Source organism: Marmota flaviventris, chromosome 2 (genome assembly GCF_047511675.1).
Source record: "Marmota flaviventris isolate mMarFla1 chromosome 2, mMarFla1.hap1, whole genome shotgun sequence".
NCBI classification, from domain to species: Eukaryota; Metazoa; Chordata; class Mammalia; order Rodentia; family Sciuridae; genus Marmota; species Marmota flaviventris.
Genome location: NC_092499.1, coordinates 128,523,097 through 128,533,179, shown reverse-complemented (window position 1 = coordinate 128,533,179; position 10,083 = coordinate 128,523,097). Strand labels below are relative to the sequence as shown.

The 10,083-nt window shown below is 47.5% G+C and overlaps 1 protein-coding gene across 1 annotated transcript; it reads right to left on the bottom strand.

Moving 5' to 3' along the window:
* Nucleotides 1-5,078: 5,078 nt before the first annotated feature.
* Nucleotides 5,079-8,874, bottom strand: Magel2 (MAGE family member L2). Its single transcript, XM_027950998.2, has one exon. It carries the CDS (start codon nucleotides 8,872-8,874, stop codon nucleotides 5,254-5,256), a length of 3,621 nt encoding a protein of 1,206 aa, XP_027806799.2. The 3' UTR covers nucleotides 5,079-5,253.
* Between the last annotated feature and the right edge of the window lie 1,209 nt (nucleotides 8,875-10,083).

The following is a 10,083-nucleotide window of genomic DNA, read 5'->3' as shown; positions in this document are numbered from 1 at the left end:
GAACAAACTGTGATCCATGCAACAGCTTGGATTGATATCAAGGGTGTTACGCTGAATGAAAAGATGTCAGAGTCAAAGGTATAATTTCACTTATGTAAGATTCTTAAAAATGACAAAACCAGATTTTGTGAACAGTGCTGATTGCCAGAAGTTAGGGATGGTGGAAATGAATGGGTATGACTCTAAAGGGGTAGCATGAAAGATGTCTTTATAGGATGTAACAGTTTTGTATGCTAATTGTGGTGATGGTTACAGATCTTCATGTGTGATAAAGTGGAACTGAACTAGGCATGCACATGGTATAGAGGTGCACATTTTTGATGCTATGCCACAGCTATGTGAATTGTAAACATTGGGACAAATTAGATGAAGGATACACGACACTGCCTTATACAATCTTTGTAATTTCCTGTGAATCTGTGATTATTTCAAAAGAATGTTTTATGGTGATCGCAAACAAAGCCAACAGTCATATTCCACAACTATGTGGCTCTAGCTCTATTTCAGGAGAAGATTCTGAGACATCATATATCATCCGTCAGATGGTTTCCTAGGTTTATGAAATCTTGTGTGGCTATCGCTGGTACATTGGATGCCACCAGTCCCTATGCTAACAGTGATTCGCAAGTTGAATTCACATTGAGCAAGTAACAGCACTGAAAATGAGTCTCACTTGAGGTGAGCTGGCAGCATGAAGAGCCCCAGGCTATTTGCATGAACAGTGACATGTCCCTGAGACAGCTAGTGCCACCAAGCACAATAGGAGCGAGATGATTAGGAAGGAGGCTCCCGATAGGTTTTAAATAGAAAGGGGCAGGATTAACTCTCAGAATTTAAAGGAATACAGGATTGTTCTTCTGGGTTAGTAATATTACACAGATCCTTTTGTGAAGTCCACATTGGAACCCCTAGGGAAATCTGTGAAAAGGAATTTGCTAATACTCAGGAAAGATCTTTCCACAATGGTTTCCTTTCCTAATGATTCTCTCCAGAGAAGCCAGATCTTTTATTCTAAAAAAACTTTTTTTTCACTGGACCCTTCTAGGCTGGGGATAAAGGAATACAAGATGGGTCTGTGATTTAAATGTCAAGGGTTTCTTCCTCTTAGGACCCTCATTGTTAGCATACCTAATGCCTTTTCAATTCAGAATCTGAGGAATTCTTATAACTGTCCAGCAGAGGGACCACCAGTTTCATTCATAAATTCCTATTTAAATTAATCCACCTCTAACTTCTTGACTCTCATGATGAGGAAAGTGATCTGAGGGAGACTGCATCTTACTCTGAACATTGGGAGCCATTCCAGGCTTTAAATCAGGCAAAGCATTATGAGGCTTGTGCCTCTGTGCCATGACAGCACAGAGACCACTGGGCATCTAACAGAGAGGTCTCAAGGAGGGTCAGCATTGAAGAAAGAGACAGGAAAAAGTTGCCACAGCAATGGAGAGAAGGGAAAACACTGGCTATACAAGATGGAAAAGCTGGTATGACCTGGTGATTGATCAGAGGAGGAAGAAGTTTACCGGGTTTTTAGCATGGGCATCTGGATGCAGAGATGCTGAAGTGATTATGATAATTATCATAATTATTCCTATTATGATAGTTAATGAGAAGGCAGCAATACTTAGTGGTTGTCCTATCACTCGTAAGGTAAATTAATTACATGGGCTACTCAGCCTCTCAACCTAGAAAGTATTTTATTGATCAAAGTCACAATGTTTAATTCATGTTGCTGGCAGAGTTGGTTGATGTATGTCTTTGACAAGCAACTGGGCTCTTTTCTCTATTGCTGTCAGGAGGAATGGTTTAGACTAAAGTTACTCCAAAATTCAGGTAATCTTTTTTGAGATAAGTACCCTAATATATTATGTTGCTTATCACTTAATACCATCCACAGCAATACACTGGATTCAGTCACTTCATGAGCAATTTTTAGAATTTATAAAATTATAAATTAAATTTATTTTTATTTGATACATTAAAAACATAAAACATGAACTATTCTTCAGCTTCTCTTCATTAGAAATGGTATGGCTTAAAGTGAAAGCACTCCTACAAAGGTTGTTATATGGCCATTTTATACTAGCACACGCTTTAAAATATTCCAGATACAGGCTATAATACTCTACTGCACATATTTTTTGTATGTTCATTCTTCCACTTTCCAGATGTTGGAGCAAACTTCAAGTTGTTTTTTGGGGAAACCTGTGGCCCTTTCAACAGAAAGTTGCTGGACCCCCCCACAGCCCTAGGACGGTTGTATGAAAGTTTATCATACTTGGTCTCCTATACTTTCATGAGCAGCTCTCCCTGTGAAGAAGTCTTTGCCTTCACCTCAGGTTATTTTCATTCAATATATTCCCAGATGAGAAATTTCTAGGTATGAATTGTATTAATATATTTAAGCCCCTTGAAGATGCATTTGGCTAAAATTATTTCAGGGCAAATGGTAGTAATTTATACTTTCAGCAGTTGTATTTGAGGGTCCTGGTTTCATAACAAGCTTATGAAACAAGCTTAAAATAGAACATTGATGTTCTATTTTATTTCTTTTGATTCTCTGCCAGTTTAATCAAAGAAAACAGTGATATTTATCTAACATTTCTGCCTTTAAATACTAGGAAGATGCAGCAGTTTTGGTGCTTACTTACTGTTTTATTTCTTTTTAGTGTCACTTGATGTCTTTTGCTTATTTATTTATGAGAGTTTTAGTTTACTTACATTGTATGACAAAAACCTCTGTACAAATTTGTTCACATTTTCACACTTTCATATAACCAGGTCTTGAATTTATTTTCACTTCTTATTGCTTTGTATTTTCATATATTCTTGGTTTTCTTTTTCTGCCTTCTGTTTTCATATTGTTAACTGTTGTAAAACTTTTCAGTGGAAATTTTATTTCATTTTTTATTTGTAATGAAAAAAACCATTTTGTTATTATAGTAATTCATATCTTATAATTCAATCAAATGAAGGGTTCCCTCCCTCCTTAGCATTCCTTAAAGCAAGTTATTAGGTTTATAATCTGCTATGAGATAAATGTGATATGTGTAGTGGAAGATTATAAATCAGGAAGTAAACTTTTCTTCTGTGAAGTAGAGCCAAACACGTCCAAACTATGGCACCAATCATATGTTATTATCCAAATGTTCCACAAGGGGCAAAATGCTCATGCACCCCATGGATAAATGCCTTGAAAAACCGTTAGAAACTCTCTTAAGTAAAGTAAAAACAAGCCAGAAATTCTAGATGCACGTACCAGTTTACTGTGTCAGCCATAGCAAATTTTGGATGAGGGCTAGCTGTCAGCTGGCCATTGCTATCATCTTCAACAGGCATTTGATTTTGATAATTTTGAGCAGATGGACCCTCCAAGTTTCTGGAGGATCTGAGCACAATAAACCTTGCTGAATATCACTTGTAACCAGGCGGGTAGTGGGCATGGGATCTAATCGTCCTAGACAGCTTGGCTTTGAGAGTACTGAAATACACTCTCAACCCTGCTCCTCCCTACTATAGATTCCTAAGCAGTAGTGCCTCAGCACCTAGGGCACTAGTGATTACTGAGTGAAGTTTGCAGTAGACGTGGGGAAAAAGACTTCACCTTGGTCTATTATGTAAAAGAAAATAAGGAATGTTTGGCAGTAATATTGGTCAAGTTATGGGCGAAGGTCATAAGGCACGTAATAGCACTGCTGGAGGGGCGGCAGGCTATGGTAGCACCTGTAGCACCATTAAACGAACGCTAGGTGGCAGACGAATCCCACCATCACCACTTTTCTCGGCTGGGACTTTCGAGCGGGATATGAAATTGCCTTTTTGGATTCAGACAGGACAAGGGGTGGCAAGCAGGGCTAATGCCCCCAACCCAGGAGAAGAGTAGTGATCTCAGTGATCTCTTTTGTGTATACCACCCTTTTGTGAGCCTGGATGTCTTTCTCTAAAACAGGCCAGTTTACACCCTTGTCCCTTTCAGTCCCCACCAGGTCATGTACCAAAGAGTTGACTGCAGTTATTTAACCATTTCAAACACAATGCGACACCCCCGCCCCTGAATTAAGATTAAACCTTCCCTACCAAGAGCTTCCCTGGACCTCCATATCCCACAGAAACCCCCTCCTATCACCCCATCCTAACCAGCTACTACTGCTTGGATCTGCAGTGTTCCTAGCTCCTTGAACTTTTTGTTTTCCTTTTCCCTATTATAAGCCTAGCTATTTTGCAGAGAGAATGTTTCCATCCCAGTTTCATTGTGTTGATGAAACCCCCAAAGCTGAGCTGCTGGACAATCCCTTTGGGCCACATGACTGACAAACATCTCTTTGTTTCTCCTCATTGCTAAACACACCTGGAGATTTGTGATCCTGCCAGTAGATGATCTTCCTTCCCCACATATCCCTAATGAAATACTCTATTTGAAATTACAACCTTACCGGCTTAGCACTAACATGTACAATTTAATTAGCCTATTGTGTTGTACACACTCACCTACAAAACTAGAATAATAATGTTTAGTTGGAAGGATTTTTGAGAGGATTAAATCAGATAAGGTATGCAACCCCCCTCTTGATTCTGGCTGCCTGACAGGTGAAGTTTCACTTTTGGTTTAATGAAAATCTTACGATTCTACCACCCACCACAAGCAGTATCGTTGTAAAGATGAATGGTGTGCTCTCCTTGGAAAATAGCTTCGTCACCATGGTTTTTACTATCGCGGATAGTAATCTTGGTGTTTTTGTCTACACAGGCAGTATGGTAAAACTTGGCTCCCATTACCTAGGGTAGAAATTAGAATAAAGACAAACACTTCCATGTTATGCTGAAAGTATATTTTTATATATAGATATAGATATTTACTTTTTTTGCAGACGGTTTTACTGATGAGTCATTTTAACATTTAAAGAACAACCTATTACAATGCTACATAAACTGTACCAGAATGAGAGAATAGCTTGTCAATTCATTTCACAAAGCCAGCACAAATCTGATACCAAAACATAACAATTATAACACAAAACAGAGAACCACAGATCTCACTTAAAAATACAGATGCCAAAATACCAGAGAACAGTAGCAGATTAAAATCAACACCACATGAAATTTCACAAAGCTTTGGCAGATACAAAACCAGATTGAAAATCCAAAGTTACACACACGAAACTGGAACAAAACACCAGAAACAAAGTGCCCCCCACCCCACCCTGTAAATAGACACTGACTAGGGACCCAAAGGAACAAGATCTGTAACACCAATTACTGGGGAGGGGGACTGCTGGTGGGGTCATCAGAATTATCACTGGCATCAGGCTCAGGCTCAGGCTCAGACTCATCCTCGTCCGAATCTTCGGACTCTAACTCTGCCAGTGCTTCGAGGTAATGGAATGGCCAGCACCGTGGATCTTTCTTATGGAGCTTGGCCAAAAACCTCAGGACAAGCATCTTGCTGGTTTCGAGGAATGCTCGGGGCCCCCAGAGGAACTCATATTCTGCTGGCTCAGTGCAAGGAATTCTCCTGTACTCTAGGTACTTATGCCTCACAAACACTTCGGTGATGAGCTTCTTCAGGTCTCCCAAGAGACCATGTGTCCCCTGGACATCAAACCCTAACTTGAACAGAAAACTGAAGATCAAATTCTCCCTGACACAATTGCCTTTCATAAAGATAAGGCTCAAAACCACCATCAGGAGGCCAAACTTGGGCCGGTCTAAATAGGATGCAAAGAAACCACCTTGAAAATGCCCCTGCTTGTTGATGAGAACGTAAGAGTGGTTTTGGGTATCAATTTCCTTCAATTGACAGCCAAAGGCACACTCCAGCTTATCATTGGCACGGCTGAAGATATCTAAGCACTCGTCTTTGTACTCTCGGATGATGACATTCACCATCTGCGAGTGCTGGATTGGCACCTTGACTTGGTCCTGGACCAAAAAAAACTGCACCAATGCATTTGTTCTCTCATTTGGGGGAGAAAATGACTGAGTCTCCCCTTTGGGATCCTCCTGGATGGCACTGGATCCCTGAGAGAGACATGGGACCTCAGAGATAATCAAGGACTGAGGGCTATATGGGCCTTCACAGTGACCCACATCCCTTGAGGTACTTGGGCCTTCCCAAGCACTCAGGGCCCAAGATGTGCTGGGCCCCTCCCAGCCACTCAGGATCCTGGAGGTACTAGGACACTCCCAGCCATTCATGCCACGGGGAGTGTTTGGGCACTCCCAGTCACCCAGAACCTGGACAGAGCTTGGCACCTCCCAGTCATACAAACTGGGATTCTCCCAGGCCCGTAGGCCCTGCCAGTCACGCATGGCCATTCTATGGCCACTGTTGTCCTCTTCGGGTTCCAGATGCTTCTTCTTCCGGGTAGCTTTGCCCGAACGACGTGGTGGCTCCACGGTCTTGGAGGCTTCTTGCACAGTGGCAGCTGCCTGGGGTGCAGCTGCTGTAGCCATCAGGATGGTGGGCACTGCCTTGGATGCCTGTGAGGCATTCACATCAGGCTGTGGAACCCACGGGACAGCAGGCAAGGCCTCAATGCAGGCATATGGATCCTGCAAAGCAAATGGCAGTGACCTCGGGCTCTCCGAGGTGGCAGATGGGCCTTTAAAGGCATTAGAAGAGGCAGGCTGGAAGTGGGAGGTAGATGGAAAGACCCTTGAGGTGGCAGTAAAGGTCTCTGATGTGGCAGGCAAATTTTTCCAGGCAGTTGGCAGGTGTGCTCTGGTAGCTGACACTGCCCTTGGAGCACAGAAAGTGCCTGCAAAGATCATGCGGTCTTTTGAAGGGGCCCGTTTTTCCTTCGATGAAGTCCTCCGGTCTTTAGAAGAGCCCCTAGGTTCTATAGAAGAGGCTCTGGATTCTCCTGATGGAGTCATGAGTGATTTATCGGAGCCCCTGGGAAAATTTTCCCCCCCTACGGGGGCTCCGGGCTGGGCCTGCAAGATGGGGGGTGGGCCTTGCCAAGAAGGCTGGAGTTGCAATGCGGGCATTTCTGCCTGCGAGCCCGTGGGCTGGGCCTGCTGGGTGGGTAGCTGGATTTGACCGGCTTTTTGGGAGGCCTGAGCCCCCCGAAAGGGCTGCTGCTGCTCCAGCTGGACGATCCGAGGGGCCTGACCCTGGGCCTCCTGGGCAGGCAGGGGCTGCCAGAAGTGAGTGGGTGCCTTTGGCGCCTGCCAGGCCAGTGCCTGCGCCTGCTGCACCTCCTGGTACTCCATCGATGTCGGCAGCTCATGTGGCACCGGAGGCTGACCTTTGGGGGCCTGCCAGATGATGGATGGGCAGTGCACAGCCTGCTGCGGGGCAGCCTGTTGGACAGACAGCGGGGTCGGCAGCACTGGCTGGGGCACCTGCGGGCCAGCGGGTGGCACCACAGGTACCTGCGTAGCTGGTGGTGCCGTAGGCACCTGCGGTGCCACCTGCACCTGCGGGGCCGGCAGCCGAGCCTGCGGGGCCTGCCGCAGTGGGGGTGGGGGTGGCAGGGCTTGCCAGAGCTGTGGCTGGGTGGGCAGAGCCTGTGGAGCTGGTCGGATGGGTGGTGGTGCCTGGCGGATCAGTGGTGGTGCCTGGCGCATCATGGGTGGGGCCTGGCGGATCACAGGTGGGGCCTGGCGGATCACAGGTGGTGCCTGGCGCAGCACAGGAGGGGGGCCAGGGCGTATTGGTGGGGGGCCGGGCCTGATGGGTGGGGGCCCCTGGCGCACAGGTGGTGGTGCCTGCCAGGCGATTGCAGGTGCCTGCCAGGTGACCTGGGTGGTCTGCCAGGTCAAGGGCGTGGCCTGCCAGCCTTGAGGGGGTGCCTGCCACCCTGGAGAGGTGGCCTGCCACCCGGGGGGTGTGGCCAGCTGCACCTGGGGGACCTGCGGGACTTGGGGAACCTGTGGAGGTGCCCTTATGACCTGAGATTGGATTTGCAGGATCAAAGGTTGACCCTGTGGGGCCCAAGTAGCCACAGGCTGTGAGGGGGGGGGCACTGGTTGCGCCATCGGTGCTCCTGAGACTGGAGGCTGGATGATGGGAGCTCTCCCTGGAGGATGAATCATCACGACACCAGGACCTGGAGGCTTGGCCATCGGGGTTGCAGAAGGTGGAGGCTGGGTCATCAGGGCTGCCGGTGGTGGAGGCTGGGCCATCGGGGCTCCTGGAGCAGGAGGCTGGACCATCAGGACTCCCGGCGTCAGAGGCTGGGCCATCAGGACTCCTGGTGCTGGAGGCTGAGCCATCGGTGTCCCAGGAGGTGGAGGATGCGCCATCGGTGTCCCGGGTGGAGGAGGATGAGGCATCGGGGTCCCCGGAGGGGGAGGATGCGCCATCGGGGTCCCCGGAGGTGGAGGAGGCACCATCGGGGTCCCCGGAGGGGGAGGATGAGCCATCGGGGTCCCAGGAGGGGGAGGATGGGCCATCGGGGTCCCAGGCGGGGGAGGGTGAGACATTGGGGTCCCCGGAGGAGGAGGATGAGGCATAGGGGCTCCGGGAGCAGATGGATGCAGCATCAGAACTCCCGGAGTTGGAGGCTGGGCCATAGGGGCAACTGGAGGGGGAGGATGGACCATCAGGACTCCAGGAGTCGGAGGTTTGCCCATCGGGCCCCCCAGCGGGGGAGCCTGGACCATTGGAGCCCCCAGGGCAGGAGGCTGGGGCATCGGAGCCACCGGGGCAGGCAGCTGGCCCTGCGGAGCCTCCCAGGCAGGTTGAGGTGCCTGCCAAGCGGCCAGGGAAGCCTGCAAGTCAGAAGGAGGTGGATCCCAAGGGACCGGAGGAGCCCGGGAGGAAGCAGGCGGGGCCCGCATCAGAACCGTAGGGCGGCTATAGACAGGCGGCTTCGGGGCCTCCGCTGGAGGGCTCGAATCACCCAGATTCTTACTTAGCTGCGACATGTCCCTTGGCTGACAGCTGGTGGGTCTTTTCCTCCGACAGCTGCTGGGCCTTTTCCTCCAGAGAGAAGAGAATGCCTACGTGGCTGTTCAGAAGCTCCCTCCCTGCTGAATGCTGAATAGGAAGTGAGTGCTGCTCGCTCTGCAGCTTTCCGCAGTAAGAAGGAGGGGGGAAGGGGGCTCAATCCCGCCCCTTCCCCGCCCCCGACCACCACAAGTGGATAGAGCAGAGGGGCGTCTACCAAAGTCCTGGCTGACACAAGATCCCTTCTCACTCCCTCCCGCCCCCAAATGCAGCCCAGTCAGACTCTTCATGCATGAGTTTTCACAGGGGAGTGACAGCAACAGATTTATGTTTTAGAAAAATCACTGTGCTGCAGTATAAAGTGGGGACAGACCACTGGCAACATGGAAGCTATCCAAAAGGGGGGAGACTGTGTGGTCTGAGCTCAGCTATGAAGCACATTGACGTAAGAGAGACTCCGCAGCTATACTAGACAGCTATTATAATTTAATGCAGGAGTTAAAGAAATAGGGAAGGTATGCAGGTCTCTGAGGGAAGTTTCTGGGGTAGTTTATTCTCTCAGGGGAACAGTGGAAGGCACGTGGGAAAAGCAATCCGTGAGTACTGACTTGAACATGGGGGCATTTCTAGTGCTGTGTGACAGCCACACAGAGATGCCCTGGAGGCACACTGGTATAATGGTAAGATTTCTGAGCTAGGAGTCCAGTTTAACTATTTAGGAAAACAGCTGTGGGAGTGAATGTGGTTGCAGAAGAAGGTCATTAAAGTGAAATTCCTGACACATATCTTGAAGAATACAGGCATTTTAGAGGCCGAGAAAAATCATGGCAAAAAGTAGAGGGAGAAAGCAAAGGAATCTTGGAAGTTAAGATGTGCCAGAAATCAGTGAAAGGTAGCATTTTCAATATAGGGGAAACTGCTTGTGAAATGGGTAAGAGGAGGAAATGAAGTGAGAAAGAAATTTTTAATATGAAAACAAGAGAAATGTGCCAGAAAATGAGCAGATAAGTAAATCCAAATAGAAAGAAAAATGGATGAAGACTAAAGAAAAAATTTCTGGGAAAACTACTCATGGATAAAAAATAATTTACAAACAAGGCAGATGATACATTAACAGATAAAGCAGAAGACATGAAACCTACTGAGTGAGAGTATACTACTCTCTGACACAAACAAACTAACAATCT

What these genes read in the sequence shown, in the direction of transcription:
- Magel2 (XM_027950998.2), bottom strand. Translation starts at nt 8,874, where the DNA reads ATGTCGCAGCTAAGTAAGAATCTGGGTGATTCGAGCCCTCCAGCGGAG.